Raw genomic sequence first — 24,282 nt, 5'->3', positions numbered from 1 at the left:
TTGAAGATGCATAAATTTATTGAAAACAAGAATATTAGCGGCGGCTAATAAACTTTGGCAGCATGTAACAATCAATTTAATACTCAAAGTTCTATCCACAAAGTGAAACTCGATACACCTTCAGCAGCTGCCTTAACAAAACTTTAGATTAGTAACAACACCTTCCACCAATACAAAAAAGTTAACAGAATATGTTCTACTTGACATGTTTGTAATTTACTCTATCTTGCATTAACATTTCGAAAAATACAACAGCATGTAATCAATCAATTTAATGCCCAATATCCTATCTCAAAAGCTCCATGCAACTGCTACAGCTGCCTCGAGGGAAATTTTAACCAAGCAACATCTTTTAATAACACGAGTACAGCTGATGACCAATTTGATGCATTGCTGGTTTACTTTATCTCAAATAAAAATCAAGCAAAATGCTATTTAAGCAGTTTGTTCAATACTGGTACATAGCTATTCATCTGGCAGTTCACTTTGATGGAATCTCAAATACTAGAAAAGCATTGTCGCTACGAATTTTTAATAGATGTACAGTATATATATTTTTCTAATATACTATCTAATCCAAACAATGTAAACTATGTTAATTAATTGTTATCAGTCTGAACCTACAAAAGAAATGTGTACTTTTTGGCTAATGGTATTAACATTTCATACACGAACAAAATGTACTACATTTGATGCTCTTGATGGACGTAAATTTACAATTCTGTTCTGCTAGTTTTCAACCAGAAACCAAAGGCAAGCAACAAAGTATCCACTTTTTATAAAATCAACCTTCCAAATTGTATAAAACATAAACTAATACCTTATTAAATCCAATAATTGTTTACAAACGAATAGCTTACTTATGTTTTGAAATGTTGCAACCAGGCTAAAAGTTAAGGAAAGTTGGTGTGTTTTATACGATTTCTGATTTTATACCAAACATGTAGAAAGTAAAACAAACTTACCGGTGCAGGGCCTAGGCCACCTTGCCCTGCCATCATTTCTTGCGCTAAAACATCTTGAAATAGCCCCTGAGTCCTGGGACTAACAGAACGCTCAAAACCTATTAGTTTTGGAAATGATACAAACATTACAAACAACAAGTGGCAAATTTTCAATGACTCTGAAGTTGAAAATGAACGTCTACGTTTAGATTTAGCCAAATTATTATTTATGAAGTATAATGTCCAATCCCTTTATAGTATTCTTCGATAACAATTATACATATATATCTATATATAAATGTTTATCATTATTTATCAGATCATATTATAGCTAGGTGATCAATACTACTTCCAATATATTTTACTGTGCACAACATGAACGTTTTAGCAACAAAACACTTTATCCGATATTTCCTCCACGCAATAAACTTGCTATCACTGCTGGTTTCTGATATTCAATATACAAGCACAAACAATCCAGATACAGTCTTACCTATACCAAAAATAAAGCAAGAAGCACATAACAAAGGCTCATGAAATAGAACTTCTAACTCAATAAATAGGCAAAGACAGGTTTGTCATATTGCAAAGTGCACACAATGCAGCTTGATATGAAGTACATTTACAAATAAAACAAAACGTATTTAACAAAAAAACTAATGAGTATCTTATCTCACCTTGACCATGTCTTGGTAAAGCCCTGCCAAGTCCTAAACCATGAGGATCTGGTCTGTAATTCTAAAGTAAAGAGTGCAATATAGAAACATAACTATTTTATTATGAAAAACGTTTTTGGGAAAAAACAACCATTGCATATTAAAGAAGAAAATGGTCAAAAATCAAATACAAACATGTTGAGTACACATTAAAAACTTACTCCGTCAATCTGAGCACGAAGTAAATCTTGTCTACGCTGCATATCATCCAGTTCCTTCGTTCGAGCTTCTTCCCTCCTATATTGAAAGCAATGAGAAAAAATCTTAGCAAGCCTTTGCAGTAAGCATTTTAAACAACACAGACATGCATAACAAATTGAGGTAGAAGCAAATCGTACATTCCGATAAAAACGACAGCAGTCTAAACACTCACGCCAATTCAAGATGTTGCCTACGGTCCAATTCACGCTTTCTCGCCTCCTCCAAACGCTGCAATTCTTCTTGTCTTCTTATCAAATCTTTGGAATATATTTACGGGAAGTTTAGTGATATATGGAAAGCCAAAACCCTCTGTGCCAAGAAGCAAGAAGTTGTTTTATATACCTTCCTTCATCAATCTATTTCTATGTTCATGAATTGCATTTTCCATTTCCCCTTCAAGCTTTTCCTTAGCATCATGCATGTTTTTCTCCAACTGCTCACGTTGTTGTTTCTCGAGATCATCCAGCGCCTTCCACCTCCGAGCAAACTCTTCTTCGAATGTACCTGGCTGTGCAAATCGCGGAGGTGCCTCACGTTCCCTAAAAATATAAATGAGTCAAATTTTGTTCTGTAGATCATACATTCAAGTGGACCATACTATCCACTCACTGGTGATAAGGTGGACCTCGCTGGATGTTTTTTTCAGGCAGACCATCTTCACTATCTTCTTGCTCGAGAGGAGTAGCAGCAACGGCACGTGGTGATGTTGTTAGCAAAAAACATCCTTCCTACAAATACAAGGGAATTTCAACCATAGCGCAACTAAAGATGTGTAATGTGCATGAAGAGTGTGATGACCGTTTTATTCATTATATAATTAATCTAAATGTTTAAATGTTTAAAATCACTATTTCATTGATGTTGATTTCAGGCAACTTTGGGACCAGACCATTTTAGTCATAATATCCGAATGGTCACAATAACCAAAACTGCTACTACTGCTACACCAGGATCGAGATAATTACGCACAAAATGATACATAACATCAAAATTGCCATTTCTTCTATTAACATTATGCAGTAACATTAAAGTGAATGTCGGTAGGTAAATTGAGAATACACGTGGCACAATGTTCATTGTCACTTTGCATAGTTAACACATTAATTGAGAAAAAAAATTGAAAATAATGGAAGTGGTCATAATATCTGGGTCATAAGAAACGGAGAATTTTAAATGGCAAAATTCCGGACTGTACCAAAGCAGGTGGTCATATCAAGTGGATTCTACTATATAAGTAACAATTCTTATGTACACATATTTTTTCATAAAATCATGCGATATTTATTCCAGTTTTTGCAAGTCAACAAAAAATCTCCCAAATTTGCATAAGACTGAGTAGTTGGCACACATAAGAGGTATTTTCTATGTTTTCTGTCTAGGGATTTATCACTTACCAAATAATCCTAACTGTCAAGCTTCCTACTGTAGTTAATAACATCAAACACACAATTCAAAAACAAACCCTTATTTGCTGAAGTGCTTTTGTGGCAGAAGATTTTCTTGCAAACTCAACAATTCCTCGCTCAGTTGAACGACCTCTGTCATCGACTATAACAACCGCTCGCTCTACTTGACCAAACTGAGAAAATGCCTCCTCAAGTAGTTCATTAGAAACCTATTTTAAAGCACAAATTTTAAATCACCATGTTTATCAACATTTATGTTGAACCACATGCAGTAAAAAATTGTTTGCAACTTTGTTCAACTAGTCAAAATGTTGTTGTACATCAGGAACTGATCTATTAACGTGATTTTAAACAAACAGGAAAATTATTACACACAATACTTCTCAAAACTAGGGATGGCACAAATACGTAATTACCCAGGCTCCCGAGGCTGGGTAAAAGCTAACAAAACTCGCACGAATTCAAGCACTCGTGATGATGTCACAGGATGCGTTCGCGTGCTTACACGTGGAGGTTTAATATTCATCATGCGTAATACAATGCATCATATGTATACTGAATGCAGTTATTGAGCAGCAACATTAAGCGGTACCTGCCTTTAACTATATTAAAGACTGAAACTTTGCCAATTCTAAATGCAAATTCTTTAAACTTTAATCTAATAATCATGCTAAATAATCAACAGCACAGTTGGAATGTAATAATGAATCTACAACCTGAGCAAAGGCGGCTTAAACTTAAAAATACCATGTAACAGCATTTGATAACATTGTGCTGCACCAAAACAGAAAATCAGTTCAAGCTGCAAAGAATCGGCAGCAATATAATACAGTTTTATATTGCTATATCCTTAGACACTCCTGACGTACTGAAGAGAGGTTTTGATGTTACGCTTGTGGGGTGACATGACAGAAAAGAAATTACTGACCAAAACAATGGAGGACACTCAGTTCGATACTTCGTCCAATACTGCTGAGGGCATTTGGATGACTAAACACAAGGTGTCGAGATGTACTGCAATAAGAATGTTTTGATGCATTGTGATTCAAGTACGGCATGGAAATCCGGTTGTTCACATGACGTTAATGCTTCAAGATCGTCAATTGTAATACTGGTATGTACATTTTTATCTGATGAAGGTGATGCCCTGATATCTTCTTTATGGCTATCTGGATGATTGTTTGGTAAATGTAAAGCAGCATATTCAATTTTCTGTAAGAAAGAATGCAATTCGTTGCTGTCTGACTTCCACGACCTTTTAATGCAAGGATCAAGTATGGCAGCAATAGCACAAGTCTGACATATATATTATTTTATTACTAAAAACAGGGATCATTTGACTGAGATACTAGGGGGCATGGGTTTCGAAAAATGCCGTTCAAATTGCATCTTGAGGTCTTGCAACATCGCTCCTATTCCGTATAAATCAATATTATTATTGCTATAAACAAATTGATTGATCTTCTTCAGAAGGTTCGCTGTAATTGGCAGGATGTGTGCAATGATCGCTTTATCACTGCTTTCTTCAGCAGTAGCCAAATCAAAAATCTTCAGAACTTTTACTAATGATTCTGCAAGTTCCCACTGGTTAAAGGTTAAATTCACCTGTTCCCCGTATGTAACATACATGAAGTTAACTGCCGATTTTTATTCTACTAATTCCTTCCAGCATGGCAAACATATAATTCCAATGTGTTGAAACATCGTGGATTAGCTTTTGATTTGGCAGACTTCATTCTGACTGGTGTGCCACCAATTTTTCATGGAAAAATGATGAAAGTGAGCCAAAATTTTTCGAGTAACTACCACAGTATCAAGTTTTGAGCATTGGCTCTTGCTGAGTGTGAGTGCATGCTGCACTATTAAATTGACTGTCTGAGCAAAGCACCTTATACCCTTGAATTTTCCATCACGCAAAGCTTTCACCACATTTGCAGCATTGTCCGATACTACATAGTCAAACTTCATATTCTATTCACTTTCGTGATAGCGTAATTCTTCAAGAATAGTATCAGCCGTGGCTTCTAGCTCCTTGTAAGCAAAAATGTATGAGATTTGTTCCAAATCACCTTTTAACCATGAAATAAAATGCGCAATTATACTTGTTTATGCAATATTTTGCAGGCTAGTCAAAATGTCTGTTGTGGCACACACACTTCCAGTGGTAGTGCTCATAACCTTTAGCAAAACTTTCTTTAACCTAGTTGTAAATTTTAGATATGAACTCTTTTGTAATATGCTTTCTAGAAGGCACATCGAATCTGGGTCTTAGTTCAGTTACCAAACGGCAAAATCCCACGTTTTCAACAATTGCCAGTAGATAAAAATCTACAGCAATTATTTCACAAATACATTGTGTTATACGCTGAGCTGTCAGTTGCACAGACCATAAAATACGACCAAACCGGTGAAAACTTACCAGACATAGCCACTTCACTATAAGTTTACCTCTAGAAAGTAACAGTGTAACAAGCACAACTAACATTGCATGCTGACTGGAACTAACCGAAAAAATTAATCTACTCTATAATTAGACTATAGCACAATGCATTTGATGTAATAATAGGTTGTTTCCCGCTAATATAACTAATGCATAAACAACCAGGTTTGAGTAGAATGTGCACAGGTGAAAATACCGCCTCAACTAGCATATTCATTTATTATATGTGCGAGCACGTCAAGGGTGTCTTGTTCTTTTCAATTATTATTTCTGCAAGAGTTTACCACTTCTCACTGCGTTAGCGGAATTTTATCTACACCACAACTACGTTTATATGTCAATGTTTGGTTAAAACTAGAATAATCCAGAATTAACTGGAAATAATTAGACTGAAACATTGGTAACTAAGAGACTTGGTATCAATGATGAAATACCCGCTGAATACGAGTAGTACAAATCATCGTAAAACCCGGGAAGGTACTTGGCTTCGGTTTCGACCCGGTACAACTCTACTCAAAACCTTATCAACAAAAAAGTAAAACATAACCAAACACTTGTTTCTTTATACAGTATACTCACATGAACTGACAGGTTTTTAACACTCAATGCTGCACCATGAGTGGCAAAGCGAACTCTCAGTTGTCGGTTTCTTAGTAATGTCCCGTCAAGTTCCCATTTTGCCTTCTCAGCATTAGCTCGAGTATCCTGCATATTTACAAGTTCATGATAAATGTCATGATTATTCATTTGGTATATAAATGAATTTCTTCTAAGAAACTGGCTATGGTATAAAAATAAAATTAGCTCTCAATGGATATATGAAGATTCGGCTTACTAGTCTAACAAATCCGAAACCTTTTTCTTTATTTACAAACGTTTCAGCTATTTCACCATAAGAAGTAAATAGTTTTTTAAATTCCTCTTCGGTCATGTCAAGGGGAAGATTTCCAATGAATAATCGACTTCGCTGGGTAAATTTTCGTTCTGGTGGCATCTTATTCACTAAAACACAAAGTATAAACATAAAATATAACATTTAGTTCCATTCATTCTCTGCCTAATTTGATCACACATATACTTAGCATCTTGAAATCGAAATACTTTTGCATTGTATAAACACATGAAAACCTTGTTCTTGCTTGTCATTTCCAGATAAATGCTTTGTTTTATCTGGAGTTGCGTTGCTATGTTGTGCTGGGCCTGAAGACACATGTTTTGCTGGTGATGATTCTTCTTTTACATGAGGCTTCGACCCCGCACCACCACCACCACCACCACCTGTGTTTCGCCCTCTTCCATCATTTGAATTTTGAAAATAGCGACCAGAACCTACTGGTGCACCACCATAACGATTAGCTGGCATGATTAGTATATCAAGTTTTCTTTCAACTAACTTCCTAAAAATACAATATGATGCTTGCTAAGAGACAAAACATTGGACTAGTTGAATTAATGTCTTACTGTATAAGGCAGAAATTACAATGATTTGTTTTAGTTCATAAAACAAGGCTCAAACATATTGTACAAAACAACAACTATCAATCCAAAAGGGAATTATCATACATCAAGAAATGAAAAAGTTAGTACAGCAGTCTCCAAATTTTGTCAAACTGTGAAGCGATTCTGTTGCAACAAAATAACCTGTATGGAAAGTTTGTATTATATGACCGAGATCTCTGACATGGTGAAGAAGCAAATATAGTTACGCCACTGGCATAAATATCAGCATTGGCTTTTCAGGAGTGGCATCATAAAATCGTGTCACAAGAAAACAAACAAATATTTAAACTGCAGTTGAATTCTCTTTAGCTTAATCTCTGGAAAGTTGGAGCTTGACAACGGCAGATAAGCAAGGCAAAACCAATGGCTTCCAAGTTTTTTTTCAAAACTTTTCGACGTAAATCTTCCCGTGCCAAAATGCAAGCTTTCCATACAGGTGCATGGACTTGTAGAGGTAATCAAACTGTGCAACACAATGAGACGAGGTGTGTTGGTAACGAAGTATTTTTTGTTTTTTTGGAATTTAAAAGTTTTCATTTTATGGTATTAATATATACATATACCTGTATTTTATGAACGATTTGTATGGCGTTAAAAGATAAACTGGCAAGATAAACTAAATATTTCTTGATTTAGAATGTTCTGTTGCCAAAACCTAATGTCGTTATTCTCCATTTATTTTTATTTAAAGCTTTGTTTCAAGTGATTTGGATACACGGCCAAATGAAAAGTCGGGATGGCTTAAAAATATCAACCAGACTAATTTGTACTAGCCCAGACAGCCGTGACATTATGATAATTTGAAAAAGCCTAACCAGTTTAATGCTACGGTGCATAGAGTGACCTCAGCAAAGTTAAGTAGGCTCACTTAAAAAGTCACAGTTTAAATTGACTTGACTCATACTATGATTTCATGACCGGGCTAAACTTTCATCGTTATAGCACCACAGCATAGGCTATAGCCTAGTTAAAATCTTCCACGTTTTAAGCCTTCCAGTCTTTGCCACTTTTTCCCTTCGTTGACTGTGTATGAGCAATGAGCATACTTACGTTATATTTGACTAGGCCTATAGGATAGTACGGTATCGTAAGTAAAGGTTAGTATAGTGTAACGAAAACATTACACTAGGCCTATATATATGTGTTGTTGAGAAATTCCTGATCCACAACTGCGGCAAACTTGATATTTTTTTATTGACAAATAACATGTATGGAAGCATAGGCGTAACTAGACGCCGAGACACGTCTTAAAAGAGCATCTGTAGGCCTATGCCTTGCCTCCTCACCCGATTCTAAAAGACGACTGAATCGAAATGCAAACAGAGATTAACACAAAAACAATACAATAAATCTTTGGGCAAAATAAACATGGTGTCCTCACGCTATCTAACGGATAGGATGGTGAACGCTAAATTACCACATTCCTCTTGTTCCCCACAGACAATGGCGAAAAATAGCTCACCAATACTTGAGGAATAAGTCGTGAAAGTTTGCTTGTCACAGCTCAGACTGATTGGAGCCAAAAAATGATTTGGTTATAACTTATGCAGCAATTAATGGGTTCAGTATACAAATGCACAACAAGATGACGTCACGATTTGGGAAGTTGGGGTCCAGTAAACTAAGGCATCCTGTGGTTGTGCACTTGTATACTAGAACCAAACATTTCAAACCTTTCCCGACCTCTAACCCTTACAAAATAAAACCAAATAGGGACCCCCTCACGCCCAAATGCAACAGCAGTTTTTAACTGAACACATGTTAAAATTTTCTCATGACGTCACCAATAGCAGCATGCTGTTTTTGATTAGCACCCTGCAGTTGGTGACGTCACGCAGTTACTGATTGGTGATTTAGAGAAGCAGTATGGTATTTTTTATTTTTCATCATTGTCTGTGGGGGAACAAAAAATAAAATTCTAACAAATAGAGCGCGATGAAATAGCAAATAACGACTCCACAAGGATATATTGAGCGGGGAAAAAGCAGCAAAGCGCTAAGGCTTAAGACGTGTAAGAATAATTGCAATGCAACCAAACGATAAAGATGAATAATGCTTAGCACAGCGACTAAACCCAACATACAGTAAATAAGTTTAAAAAATACAACGGCAATAAACAATGATCACCAACAAAACATATGTAATAAGTTATATACTGAGGCGGTGTGGTAACCAGGCCACAAATAAGCTTACAATCAATCATTTAATTTTTCGTCAAAAGCGCGATGGGGACGAAAAATTAGGCAAGTTGTTAATAACACGCGCCAATGAACAGGAAAAGTGACAAAGCCAAAAAGGTTTAAAACGTGCTCAATAAAAGTAACGTTAATAATTGCTGGTAACAACAACACGACCACTAAACTAAGGTTACTATTTTTTCGTGGCCTAAAATCTGGACACTCTTTAGTTCCCACTAGCGGTTTTTAACATGAGGTATGAACACATTGTCTATCAATAAGACGTCACACTAGCAATGCTTTGCCTATCCATTGTATACCGGAGTGGATTTTTGAACATTGTGTCGTGAATTCACTAGGCTATTGGGCCATCTCTGATTTGACCTCTGGTGATCTCTAGGCTAGGGTTATTATATTTGATAATGCGCAATCCATAACAAATTTACCTCAGTTGCATTGACCAACTTTAGAATATTACCAAAGTACATTACCGCCATTGCTATTTTATGAAAGAAGGATAAACACGAAACTATACACAAACAGCAAAGAAATGTTGTATTGCAATACACGAATGCAAGTTCTCTTCTAAACAGTAACATTTATGAAAACGAAAATTAGCATAGAATTTTTTAAAAAATACGCTCCAAGGTAATTACAAGTAATGAACGTATAAACAATACTCTACTCTCCCTCATACCAATTGTACTTTTCCGAAGATCTGATTTTTTTCAACAAGGTCTTGTTGGACTTCAAAAACACACAAAATTCCCCACAAGACATGTTTTTGAAGTTGTACTGAAGTGTTAAAATTCCTTTCATTGTCTCCACGGTCATCTTATTTCTATCTTTTGCCCACTGACTCTGCATCAGTGAAAACACCCGCTCAACATTTGCGTTGTGTGGCGCTATAGCAAAGAAAAACTGGGCAACCCTTAGTAATTCTGAGTGACATTCAGCGTTTTTTGACTTTTGAAAATACCTGCACCATTTTTTATGTGCTGGCAGTGCAGTAAATTCTTCATCACTGATGCAACATTCCATAAACGACTTCAAATTGCAAACTTGGTCAAAACATTTTGCATCATCCACAAGTATTCCTTTGCTTATCAGATATTTTAGACAAACTTCAACGGCATCCCAACTTGGTGTCTCCCTCAAGGACATCCACTTGAAACAAGTAAACTCTTCTAATGGTTTCGTCCACTTGTTCAAATATTCCAAGCATCTTTCAGAAAGATTTGCAACTTCGGAAAGGAAGTTTTTACCTTCAATTTCGTATCCCTCTGCGTTTTTGAGAAAGAAGCTCTTTAACTTTAAGGGACATAAAGTTTTGATTTTTCCTTTCTTCAAGTAGTTTTTGAATTGATTCCAAACTTGTCAACGCTTCTACAACAGAGTTGCTTGCCCTTTCCACGGTTTGAATATGTGTGTGAAAAACAGACATTAGTGTGTGCAGATGCCACATGTATATCTCACTCATTTCATTCTCAAAGAATTGTTTGATGATTGTAGGTGGATGTTCTTGTGACAAAAAGAAGGATCTTAACGGTAAAAACATTTCTATCAATGTTGTGATTCCAGGAAATAAAGAGAGCCAGCGAGTCTTGCTATGAGAAAGAAGTTTTCTGTATTCGACTTCTGCAAATACACAGTATCCTTTCAGCTTCTCAGTTCTGATTTTGTAAATGGAAAAATATTGATATATTTTGTTGATTATAGTTTCAATATCGATGCTCATTCGTTCAGCACCATAATGGATACAGTTGTTCAAAACATGCGCTGGACAGCCTACTCCAATTAACGATGCGCTTAATGTTTTCTTTAACTTCGCAAACACATTGTTACCAAGCTCATTACGCCTCAATCCTCCAAACATTGTATTGCAATTGTCCCCTGTGAAAGCCACGCACTTTTCAGAGAGTCCTTTTTTTTCCAAAGTTTCTTTTACATATCCAGCAATTGTATCAGCGGTCTCATTATGCCTGTTCTTAAATTCGATCAGTTTAGATTGTATACCACCATTCTTCCAGTCAAAGTACTGCACAAGTACTGGAAACAACTTTGATCCATTGTGATTGCGCCGTCTGTAGCAACTGCACAATATGCAATATCATTTTCTTCAAAACTTTTCAAGGCAGAATCTATCGAATACGGTGCAAGTACAGATGTAACAATAACTTCCGTCTTTGTTCGGGCACAGGAAAACTTTTTTGCCAAGTCAGAATCAGGGAACGTTTTTTTCAGCAAAGATGACGTACAATCCATTGATAAAAAGCTTTCGTGATGCTTAACTGTGTGAAAAGCATATGTGCCCTCGGCAGTGGTGACTTGATCTTCCGCTTTACTTCCTGTTGTGGCAAAATAGTTTGTCACTTAAGTTGATCCTGAAGCTCCTCTTACTGCTTTGCCATGTTTATCAGAACTGAGATGTAATTTTAAATCTCCACTACCTTCGAGTGAAACTGAGATGTATGTTCCCGGTTTGCAAACTAAACACTCTGCTTCCATTCATTTCTACCCTTTCTGAAGCATGGATGTTTTGCTTGCATTTCATTTGTGAATTTAAATTTTCGCTTAGCCATATTCTACAGTAAAACAATAACAAAATTAAATTTTAGCACTTAACATATTCGGCTCGCATCTTCAACTAGAACAGGGGTTCTAAAACTTATGGAGAGGCGCCCCACCTTGACGGTGCGAACAAAACCCGCGCCCCACTTCGAAATCATTAAGCATTAAACAAACGATAATTTCCTTGGTATTCTCAATTGGTCTGCAACAGACTTCTTGTTGCGCTATTTTTCTACTGCTTTCACTGCTTTATAATTTTCTTCAGCGAATATACGCTCTTATCGTTTCAGACATGTTCTAAATTTTGCAATATCGACCAAGATATAAGGCCTTCAGCTACTAGCCCAGCTCCACTCATCCATGTATCATTGTATCCCAAATAGAGCGCTGTATTGTCGTTTATGACGTAACAATGAAATTATTACCCCTAACGCAACAAACAATTTAAAAAAATTCGGGACATTTAAGCATATTTTAGCATTTCCCCCCGGACGCAGTTTGAACACTAAAATTCCGGACATGTCCGGGGAAATCCGGACGTATGGCAACCCTACACTAAACCTATGATACAGTTTGTTTATACCTGAAGAACACTTTGACCTACCAAGGTGTCTTAACTCATCTTAATCTACCTGTTGAATTATCTGACTCTATTGTTGCGTGCGGTTAGAATACTTTAACCTTTGTCAGCCGAAAGTTTTAATTTTACAACAAACAGTTTACAAGAATAGATTTTTATTATAGGTGCTGTACACTTTGACAATATTACAAAAAACCAAAAACATAAGTAATACTACTGCTTATAAGATGTCGAATACATGAGTTGCAATCACCACTTGCTAAAACAGCTCGTGTGTTGATTTCGCTCATTGACTCAGTTAACCCTATCTAAACCGGGTACACGACATTACTTTTTTAATTATATGTGGCTGACACTGCACACAGGTTGTCAATCGTTAATTACTCGAAAACTATACATTGTAAACTGGTCGGATTTTTACAGGGTAGTAGCAAAAACATCTGGCTTTCTGTATAGATCATAATTGTAAAACTAAAGAATGTGCATTTAGTAAAATTAAGTGTTTCTATAAGTGATAAATTTTTAGAAGTTCTACAGCAAACAGTACAACTGTACACCACGTTTTGCTGTGATTGTGTGCAGGGTCAGCCACACATAGTGTAGATGCTTTATCTGGGTGATTTAGTCGACTATCTCTTGGTCTCTGCTCGCTGGTAGAAGTGCGAGGTTATAAATTGTGAAAGTGATGGCAGTTAAAATGTTCGACAAGAAAAAGGCTGTGAGTTGTTGCAGGTGCAACGGGCAAAACAATGTTTTGACTGTGCGGGATACATATAGCTAAAGCTAACACATTGAGACATAGATAAATAATAACTAGTGTTAAGGTTAAGAAACAGGCAATAAAGACTTCTTATCAGCATAGATGCTGGAAAACAACCTGGGAACGTACTAAAAGGAGTGTTTACACGAAGTTATTCATAGCAAGTTTCCAAATATCAGTCGACAGTTGAATTGGATCAACAGCAGCCTACCAGTCATCGAGCAGCAGGCCATAGGATGCTTTTGGAAAACAGCAAGCTGCTGCAACCAATAGTTGAGTTCTACTCTAGCAATCACAGTCTGCTGTTCATTGCGTCACCAACACGCAGTCTGTCAACTACACAGCAGCAGCCAACAGCAGGGTGCTATTCAAGCAATCACAGTCATTGTTTATTACGTCATGAACAGCAGGCTAGCATTACACCTCACCAACACCACCTTTAATTGAATACATTAATGTTTTTTTTAACTCACTCCCGCCTAGAACCCCACAAGAAATTAGAAATTAGCTGGTTAAGTTCTTGGTAAGGGTAGCAGGAAATAAAATTGGTAAAATTTGAAATTTCCACGGAAACTTGGCAATGACTAAACTTTTGATAAGTGTCACTCTACCAAGCAGCGACTAAACATCAAAGCAAACTCTGTTTGGGAATATTATATTTTCTGCTTGCTTTTGAAGTTTGACATTTGAAGTTGGGTTCGCAAATTATTATTTAATATCGATTTGCTGAGCAGGTCCGCTTTACATTGCAGAAAAGAGAGAACACAGTAATTTTAAGTCTTGCAACAACTTCAACTTCAACTTCAACTTGCAACAGGTGTTGTCTTTCTCTCTTGTTTATGCTCATTTTGCATAGCATGGAATTAAGGCACTTTCATATCGACGGATTTGAAAGGATTTTTTTGGTTTGTCGTCTGACAATTTATGAGGTCCACCTAACCCACCGTTTCCTTTGGCAGTGGTCAGGACTGACGAGCCTATTGTACTTAAGGCATGTGTGTAAGGATGCGATCACACATTGAAGATTTCACCACCAGAAATATCTCTTGTCCATTGTGAGCACTTAATCAGGTTTTGTTTTGTCTTCTATCGACACATAAAATTGAGTAGGATTCTTACTAAATTCCATATTTTTACATCAACATTGGTTTATCAGTAACTTCAATGAATAACACAACCTTGAGCTTGCTTTCTCAGGTTTAAGTACAAGATGGCAAAATAATTTCGAAGTTTCTATACACCACAATCTGCAAAAAAAACAAAAGCAATAGTGTTAACACTAACGATTATACTTACAGGTGTCACAAACATATCAATTAAGTAATTGATCTCTGATTGAACTACCGTATTTTACGGACCATAAGGCGCAATTTAAATCCTTTTTTTCCTCATAAATTCATTGTGCGCCTAATGTATGTGCGCGCGCCTAACGCCTATAATAATGTATTATTGTATAATTAAACCACCGTCTTACACAATAAACTACGGTAAAAGCAACTAGCAACTCATTTTTTCTTTTGCTCATTGTACTATTGTGACTTGCTTACATTTATTACGTAACAAGTAAACTTGCTGGTGCGCCTTATGTATGAACAAAAAACTAATCAAAGAAATTTATTGAAAGTGCGCCTTATAATCGGGTGCACTTTATGGTCCGTAAAATACGGTAGTTTGATGCACATATTCTATGTGCAACACAAACTTTAGGCAGTATCTAGTTTAATCCTATTATAACCATTGCCCAACACAATATCAGTGTATCACCTTGTATTATCAAGGTAACATGCATTTTACCAACATATTTTTGACAATGTTGTAGTATAACAATACAAACATATTTACGCTTTAAAATTGGACATACAGCATGCAGCTTGTTAATGCAATGTAAAAGAACAATCACAATGATGCATTTTTCCCACAGCCATTGTAATACTGTTAAATTACTTTTTCAGTTAAACGGGATTTCACTGCAACTGAATTGTATTATCACAGAGAACATACAATATTATCATATTCAGCTGGAAATCAAATAATCTGTAGGATAAAACAAACACGCATCACAGAATTACATAACAAAGTTTGTTGACTTGAATTAACATGTCAGAAATAATATGTTAATTAAAAATTTTAGGTATGACCCAATTAGCTTCTTTTGATGAAATAATTGTATTTGACAGCAAGTTATTCTTTTTTTTGTTTGCAAAAACTAACTTCCTTCTACTGTGGTTCTCTTTTGTGCTGCTCTTTGAATACTCTAAGTGATGCTTGTATTTTATCAACATTTAGCTCTTTATCCAGCACCTGAAGCTGTTCTTGCAATCTAATGTAATCGGGCTCCTCATGCAAAACTTGCCAAATCTTTTCCAGCTTCTGTTTTTCCTCCACAACTTTCTGGCGTTTTTCCTCTAATGCAGAATCATATTCAATAATACTTTCACGTAAGTGTGATATTTCTCTTGCTAAGCGGGAAATGTGTTTCTGCATTTCAATGATACATTTTTTTTTACCCTTAACTTCTGAAAGTTCAGCTTCCATCTTCTTTTTGTAATCTTCCAACTCTTCCACCTGTTTTTCTTTACAGTCATCCTGGCATGTGCTAAAAAGATCGCTGCTTTCTGTAAACTGCTGAACCTCTTCCAGAAAGTCATCAAATTGCTTTTGTTTTTCATCCTTCAATCGGTTTAAAGTAATTTCATTGTCATTGATGCTTTTGATAATTTTAGCCTGTTGCTGTGACAAACTATGATGCTGTTGTGACAAAAATTCTAGCTCAGATTTTTCTTTATGTAGCTGATTTGAGATTTCGCTGATTGTTTTATTTTCAAGTTCATGAACAAGTTGAGTGAGTTTTCGTATTTCACCATCATGCCATGCAATCTTTTGATTTGTTTGAACCAACTGTGCATGTCTATTCTCTGCATGTTGCTCTGACTTCAGAATTTGCTCAAAAAGCACATTAAGGCTCATGTTAAATGAACAGCTTACTGTAAACGAACATATTGTTAAACAATTATCTACAGTAATTAGAAAAAGTTATAACTAAAAAAGTAATCTTCTTAGCAAAACTTCAGCATCAATTTACAAGTTTGGAACCTTTTTGCATAGCATCAATAATTTAGGGTTGTGGTATACACAAACTATAGGGCGTAAGGAAAACTTATGAAATATCCAAAGTATTTTAAAAACAACATCTAATTAAATCATATTTAAGAAACCTTGAAGTGAGAGGCAAGTCCAAAAACAAGTAAACAATCTTGTGAAAAGATTAGTGCTAATATGTAGTGGTTAAGTAGTTACGGCCACTAAAAAATGCCAAAAAAACGCAAATTCATTGCTGAATGGCGGTTTTGATTATGTCAAAATAACAGAAACAGTTAGGTATGACTCAGGCATTTGGATTAATATGAATAGAAAGTTTCCTGTGACAGACAAGTAAAGAGTGATATGTTTAATTATAGTATAACAGGAACCTTTTGTGTTAAATAAGCCTGAACTAGGTTACGGTTGGTGTATTTGTAATTGGGTTAATGTAAATGCTAACCTATAGTACAGTACAGTTTTGATTGTTGTGGGTCTGGCCTAGTCAGGTACCAATAACTGCGTTAAAAACAAGAACGTTTTACCAGTTTTATGTATTGTCATCTTTGACATTCCGATGCTGAAAATAAACATCACCTGCTACTAATCACCTATCTATGAAAACATATTCCATACAAAACACGTTAGCTAGCCTACCATACTCAACACAAATCCTAGTCATCAGGCATATAGTTTTTACAATATGACGTCATAATGGTCGTGGACTTCGTCATAATAGGAAACCAAATCTTCAATGCAATTCTAGCAATAACTGCTTAAGTAGCCGCCATACCCAACAAAATGCTATAAAAGTCTTGTTTGTTTTTATTATTCAGCAAAATATTAAAAATGTAATTACTCAAAAAATTCCTTATGGGGATTTCTGAAATTTTGGACATAGTTTTAGTATGCCTTAAAATAACCTTCCATAAAATGTCATCAAAAAATATGTTTCAGACTTTTGTAACAGAGGCACAAAAGCAACATCAGAATTTTTTGCCTAAAAAAAACAATTTTTTACTATTTTCATGGCAATTTGTAATCTAAATTTGCATGCGACCTAGGACATTCAAGCATGCTAACTGGTAGGGTAATTCCCAGCCTACAGAACAAGACCAACCATACCACCTTCTAATTGGTCTAGCCAGGTATTTAAATGCTTTCATAAAATTCCAACAGAATCATTAGAGATCTTCATTTTACCCTGTTTGGAATCTTAACCACTACATATTATTTAAAATCCATTTACCAGTTTAATTACTGACAACTATTCTTTGAGTTAAGGCCAACTTGTTTATGGACTTACCCCACATTTTAAAAATGAGATTTAAACAAAAGCATAATAAGGTTTTACGAACATCTCAAAGTGTATATTTTATTGCATGGTAAGTCACATTGTTTTAAAACAGGCAGTTAGCTTCCAAGGGGAAAAGACAATTAGATAAATTTTGTTAATACTGAATGAATTAAGGTTTGCGTTAGTTTACGTAGTAGACTTAGCTTTAGTTTGCGAATACATTCTCGTTAGACTAATAATTAATAATTAAGCTGGGAAAAACGCTCTAAATAAATACTTTTTGTGTAATCGACGTAAACTATAAGAACAGAAGTCAGATAGAGATGAAGAGTAGAGTAATTTTATTGTTTAGCTTTATGCCAATTTAACCAACAAAACAGATTACAATAGACAGAGGTGTAATGGTTAGTGGCTAAATGCATTGATCCATCTATCATTATAACAGCCTAGGCTACTACTTGTGAGCTTATTTGCCCAACAAAAGTAAGCAGGTACATATTAAAAACAAGCACAACAGAAAAGTTGTGGCAAATTTGAAAAATCAGGTCTAGTGCAGAAATGTGAAACCAAATAACATCACAGTTTGGTTAACTGGCGTCTATTGTACAAATGCATTACGTGGCTGTGCTCTTCTTCAAAACACCCAATTTACTTTCTGATGCTTGAAGTCTAATTTGATTTGAATTCCTGATTAATTAAAATCAATATCTTGCATACCCTTTCTCCTAACATAACCACTTATCTTTAACAGCAGACTACGTGACCTACTTACGGTCCTACAGATATGACGCAACATTTCGTAATCAGGCAAATTCTCCATCATTGCCTTTATCCTTATAAAAATCAACTTCTGATTTCAACTTTTGCCCTGAAAACAGAAAGTTATAGGCACAGAATGAACAGCAGGAATTTACGTTGGTTCCAATAATTCGTTGTCATGCCTGAAAGTTAGTGGCGAAAGAGGTGTACAATACGATCAAATCAAGAGTAATAAGAATGTAACCTGCCTACCTGGTACAGTACTAGGCTATAGTCTACTCTATATACAACATCGTAAAGTCATGTTTCATTTTCACTTTGGTTAGTTGGTCACCAGTTTGCACTTTATTAAGTTCTTATAAAATTTCCATGTTATAAAGCACAACTTTATAAATCCGGTATTAAAACTTGCCATTTCACAGGACGCTATGTGCTGCCCTGCAGCATGCCCCCAGGCCTGCACTGATTTTTTTTCTTGCACTTTCTGAAATCGTTTAAGGTGTTTTCCCTATTTCAGAATGCTGCATTATAGTTTCAACAGATATCTTATCAATATACATTCATTATGTAACATAAAATCTAACACCATACGAAAAAATTGGAAATCAATACATTTTCTGTTACTGGAATAAAGCTCCAAAAATGCAGAATAATTAGTATAACTGACATGCATTTGAGTTGTCTTTGCTTTTAAGAAAGAAAATGAAATTTAGGTTATAAAAATAGGTTTGTCCTAAAATAGAATTGCTGAATCACCCTAAACGTCAGTTCCGCTATATTCTTTTGTTTATTTTTTTGTGACGAAGGCACAAGAGTGTTAGGTAATCTCTGACAAAAGAAGTGATTGTTGTATATTTACAAATGAGGGTCGGTATTCGTGATTTAATGTTGTTGGTAGCATTGCCGCGTTATTTAGTTATGGGTGGCAATTATTCTACCAAGATGGTCTCTAAAGAAGAAGCGATTAGGGGGCGTTCGCAGGTATGGTCTGTATACTGTTGCTGGAAACATTGCACATTTGGAGTAGTAGTATTACAGTATCATTGTATTGAAAACCGCATTCATATAAACGGATTTTAATTGTTAACTCTGGCCGAAACTTTTTAAATACTCTACTAGCCCCTTAATCTTTATTTAGAATTGTCTATTGGTAATTATTAATTAATGGACCCTTTCCGAGTTACGGCCAACATTTTCTGGGTTGCAAGATTTTTGTAGATGCTAGTCACCTGAGCGAAATCTTTACAATTCAATGACCAGAATGCTTGTAGATTAAAAAAGAATCAAAGTGGGTCGACAATTTCCAGGCGATCGAAAAAATCTTTCCACCCAAACAATAACTTGGAAAGGATCTATTAACATACCTTATTCTACTCTCTACATACCTTATAAAAAGCTTGTTTTTCATTTTTAGTACGTCATGAAGTGTTAGTTTATTTATGCTGTCTTAGTATGCAGCAAGTTCTTTTCCTATTTCCAAGTTATAACCTGCTTCTTTGGTGTTTATATTCAGGCCTTGAATTGGACCCATGATAAAAAGTGTCTTCACCATGTCAACAAGAACAGCATATTTCCACCTTTTCCAGATGACACTGAATTGGCAATGTTTGGTAAGAACTGCACGTGATTTTTGTTAATTTTATGTGAATGAATTCAACTTCGTAAGTTAAAGCCCAAGCCCATTTTGCTAGGTGAATAAAGTAAGATATAACCTTATCATTTTACATTGGTTTTGTGATTTATTGATAACAATTGGCGCTTAAGTTGGAAGAATCTAACTTAAGCACCAATTTATATGCAAAAAGTTGATTTAATAAGTTATTAGTGGTTAAACTGAAACTTGTTCGATTTTTTTAGAAGATAGATTAAGGTTCAAAGGTTTAGGTTACTATGTTACTATAAGTTCAAGGGGGTTAGTGAAGAAACCAAAATTAAGCTTCGAACCTTCAATTTTTCTGGTAAAATAACAACACTCTAAAAATATTGATTCAAGTGGTGACATTTTAAATCAAACATTTTACCTTATTCTTCCCAATATGTTTAGGTATGGGATGCTTTTGGGGCGCCGAAAAGAAGTTTTGGCAGACAAACGGTGTTTATTCAACTCAAGTTGGGTATGTGTTGCACTTTAAAATCATGTATTAATTGATAATTGTAATGATTAGTAAATTTTTGTAGGACTAAGCTGCACTTTACCAATCAAATCGTTGCAATGAGTGCCATAAAAGCAGGAATAAACATTTTAATAATTAAAAGGCTGGTACATGTTTTAAACAAAATCTTTGTTTATCAAGGAAGAGATGAATTAAAGCAGTTGATTTGCGTTAAAATATACAGTAGATTGTATGATAAAATTAAAGATAAAAGGAATAAAAAATTTAAATAGGCTATCAGCATGCATTAAACAAAAATTATTGGGAAATGATGATATGATATTGGCATTGTTTGGTGCGAGATATTTGAATAAACAAACATACTGGAAGCAAGCAATGAAGGTGTGAAAACGATATTGCACAAAACGCAACTGTTGACTTTCTGTTATTGTCTTGTCCAGCGCATGCTGATAGTCTGGTTATTTTATTTCTGTTTTCTTCAGTTTTGTCATACGTTTCTGTGTATATTCAAATACATAAATCAACTGTTCCAATTTATTCTCACTTTAATTATGAACAAATGTTGTTAAAAAATCTTTAAATAATATGATAATTAATATATAGTAGAATTCAAATAAAATCTTTGAATAATAAATGTAGCCATTTATTGCAGGTTAATAACTCCAAACTTCGCTTTAAAAGTTTATTTGCAATCCTTTGTATCAAAAACAAAGAAATTAATGCAATGAATTTATTGTCTCTTTTGAGCAAAAGTCAATTATTTACAACCCTGCCGCATTTTCATTTTTTTGGCTTATAAATGTGCTCCTTAATAAGTCTAAAATCGGCTGGTCTCAAGGTGAATTTATTGAGCAGATTTTGTTGCCTAGGCTGTGCTGTGGTACTTGTCCTTGTTTGATTTTGGTTATATAACAATGACCTGAGGGCAATAAATTAAATCAAATTTTTCATTATATTTTTCACTGCACACGTTTATTTTACTCCTATTTATATATACATTTCTCTTGAAGCTGGTTCAAATTTACATGTAAAGTCATACTTTGTTTAAAACAAATGCAACTAATAAACCATTTACCTGTATTTTGTTAATATATTTTCCCTGCTATGATGTGTATTTTTTGACAAAGAGACATATTAATTAGAATAATTGTATGCATTTGGTGATATTTATCTTTTTTAGAATCTTTTTATTATAATTCTTCTTTTATAATTTTCCAAAACCATCAACTTCTAATCTGTTTATCTTAACATATATATAACCTTTCTGTTTCCACTACATTTTGTATATCTCAATATCTAGCTAATACCATTATACTGAACGTTTCTCTGAAATAATTTACTTTTTGTCTTTTTTGTTGCAATGCTTGAGGGCAAATAGTCGCTGAGTGTTTCCAAGAAAACCAGAAAAAACTGTCGTGAATTGAAACTACAGCATGACTTGATACAGTCTATCAGAATAAACATTAATAAGAAATGTTTATTACATATACAGCTACAGTGGTGGATTTACAGAAAATCCAACTTATCGTGAAGTATGTGATGGAAAAACCGGTCATACAGAGGTTATTAGAGTGATTTACTATCCAAATAAAGTATCGTATGAAAAACTATTGAAGGTAAGACTTCACGGTTTAGGCATTTTCACGAGTGTCTTTCTATGCTGCTACTTGTTAAACAATGTCCTTTTAAAGTGCTTACGTACGCTAAAACAAGGGAAATGACATTTAAACCCTATGTGGACTCTAACAGGTATTTTGGGAGAGTCATAACCCATGTCAAGGTATGAGACAAGGTAATGATGTTGGAACACAATATCGTTCTGGTATTTACTACTATAACGATGCACAAAAGCAGTTGGCTGAAGCTTCAAGAGAAACGTATCAAAAGGTGCGATTTCGGATTTTCATTTACCTGCATGCTTGTGGTTTGCATATTCAAATATAGACAATTTAAAAATTTATACAGTATTCATTAAAGTATCGTATCCTCATATTACTGCAGAAACACAGGGCATTAAGCAAAACCAATCAATCACTTACACTTGATGCAATACTACTGCATTCGGATCATGAAATGCTCTAAATGACTTGTTTATTTATAAGTCATGGTTATCTACAAGCAAAAAGAAATGTGAATTTTCCAGAAGATGCGTGTATTCAATATAGTACTGTGGCAACATAATAAAAGAACCAAAAACAGGGAATTAATCTGCTATAAGACTATTGTACGACAAAATCTACTTCAACATAATTACAAATACTGGACTTGCAGAAGCGCATCCAAATATTAAAAGAATCGGATTTTTGTTTTAAACAACAGTGCTTAGTTTTTAGTACATTTACAGCACCAGATTTCACTGACGAGATTCAAGATCTTAACAATGTTAATTTGTGTAACCAGTCATATCATTTCTGACAGCGATTTTATATATAGTGTTCACTAATAATTTTTGAACAAATTCTGACAAATGAACTTCACAAACCTTTTCCGCAACTTTTACAATGGGTTTTTGGAACTACCATTGGTCACCATCGATCAAGTACCAAGCAAATTAAGAATGGGTTTGGTGAATCCTTTAATGACAAATACTACTAAATTTTATTGTAGATTTTCTGTCACAAAGATATCATCCAAATGCTTACAATAAATGCATTTTAAACGCACTGCTAGCAAAGGACTTGATAAACGATTTATTGTTGGTAGGAGTTGGAGGGCAAAAGCTTTGGAAACATCACAACAGAAATAAAAAAAGCTGCAGAATTCTTCTATGCTGAGGATTACCATCAACAATATTTATCTAAGAACCCCGGTGGTTATTGTGGGATGGGTGGTACTGGTGTTTCATGCCCTATTGGATTAGGTTTAGGCAAAAAGGACGAGCTATAAGTGTGATTTTTTTCTTCCAAAATGGTATTAGGGATTGTCTGGGAGCTTGTCAACAGCTTTGATTCTTTCTTAACGTGATGTTGTTTTGTTTTAATCCTACATTTATAAACCTTCCTTTAAATAAAGTAGGTAATTTTTATTCTTCAACTTAGTTAATTTTTGTTTCTAAATTATATTTTGTTATTTTATGTTACAATAGATTTTGCTGTAAAATCTATTTATTTTCATGGTAAAAATATAATATCGTAGAAAACAAAATTGTCAATAATGTTGTTGAAAGCACAAATGTCTTTAGTTTCGTGTAAATGTATGTCATTGTGAAGTTTGTAAATGAAATATGCACTATGTTTTCTCCGTAAAATTTTGTGCGATTTGTTCCCATTTTCCACAAATGGTTTTGTTATTATCATTTAAATGCCATGCAAAAACTATTTGAAACTTAGAAGCTGGCCGTGGAAATGATATTTTTGCAGTATTATCTTGTTTGTTCTTTCAGTTGCATGTGAAATTTTTGTTGGCAATTGGGAATAGTAGGTGAAATATATTTAAGGTTTACGGATAAACTGTTCATTTTTTTCGTAGTTATTAGCAAGCAGAAAATTGAGTAAGACAAAAGTTGAACTTAGTCAAAGTTGCACAATCATTTATCATAGGTTGCAAAACAATACTTGATCAGTTATTGAAAGCTTTAGAAAACCTTGGCTACATGAGACGTTGAAATTTTGGAATATTTCAGAACTCAGTTTCATACGTTTTACTTTAATTGTAGGTTTGATTCTTTAAGTGATCATTGACTTAAAGAATCTTAAATTTCTCACGAGCATGTTTTACGCATGTGTTACCACTTGACTGA

General features: G+C 34.7%; 3 protein-coding genes across 5 annotated transcripts in view; 1 reads left to right on the top strand and 2 right to left on the bottom strand.

Moving 5' to 3' along the window:
- The window catches only part of LOC143464550 (uncharacterized), a 146,405-nt gene that overhangs the window by 12,315 nt on the left and 109,808 nt on the right, over window positions 1–24,282 (bottom strand). For 2 of the 3 annotated variants that reach the window (XR_013118515.1, XM_076962386.1), the window contains exons 1-10: window positions 6,836–7,123; window positions 6,543–6,709; window positions 6,287–6,412; window positions 3,324–3,476; window positions 2,471–2,589; window positions 2,204–2,400; window positions 2,034–2,118; window positions 1,822–1,897; window positions 1,622–1,682; window positions 966–1,063 (exon numbers count right to left, since the gene is read on the bottom strand). Coding sequence is in view for 2 of the 3 variants with exons in the window: in XM_076962386.1 (XP_076818501.1) it covers window positions 966–1,063; window positions 1,622–1,682; window positions 1,822–1,897; window positions 2,034–2,118; window positions 2,204–2,400; window positions 2,471–2,589; window positions 3,324–3,476; window positions 6,287–6,412; window positions 6,543–6,709; window positions 6,836–7,070 (1,317 nt within the window). In the remaining variant the exon portion in view is untranslated. Of the gene's footprint in view, window positions 1–965; window positions 1,064–1,621; window positions 1,683–1,821; window positions 1,898–2,033; window positions 2,119–2,203; window positions 2,401–2,470; window positions 2,590–3,323; window positions 3,477–6,286; window positions 6,413–6,542; window positions 6,710–6,835; window positions 7,124–24,282 lie in introns of those variants that run through there. The other variant, XM_076962387.1, reaches the window with a different exon arrangement.
- Window positions 15,513–19,125, bottom strand: LOC143465912 (uncharacterized). Its single transcript, XM_076964434.1, has one exon. It carries the CDS (start codon window positions 16,260–16,262, stop codon window positions 15,513–15,515), a length of 750 nt encoding a protein of 249 aa, XP_076820549.1. The 5' UTR covers window positions 16,263–19,125.
- Window positions 19,220–23,992, top strand: LOC143465913 (peptide methionine sulfoxide reductase MsrA 2-like). Its single transcript, XM_076964435.1, has 6 exons — window positions 19,220–19,410; window positions 19,943–20,039; window positions 20,474–20,543; window positions 22,036–22,159; window positions 22,293–22,430; window positions 23,247–23,992. The coding sequence occupies exons 1-6, from the start codon at window positions 19,291–19,293 to the stop codon at window positions 23,427–23,429; spliced, it is 732 nt and encodes a 243-aa protein (XP_076820550.1). The 5' UTR covers window positions 19,220–19,290; the 3' UTR covers window positions 23,430–23,992.

Source organism: Clavelina lepadiformis, chromosome 7, assembly GCF_947623445.1.
Source record: "Clavelina lepadiformis chromosome 7, kaClaLepa1.1, whole genome shotgun sequence".
In the NCBI taxonomy this organism is placed as follows: Eukaryota; Metazoa; Chordata; class Ascidiacea; order Aplousobranchia; family Clavelinidae; genus Clavelina; species Clavelina lepadiformis.
This window is presented reverse-complemented; position numbering and strand designations above follow the sequence as displayed.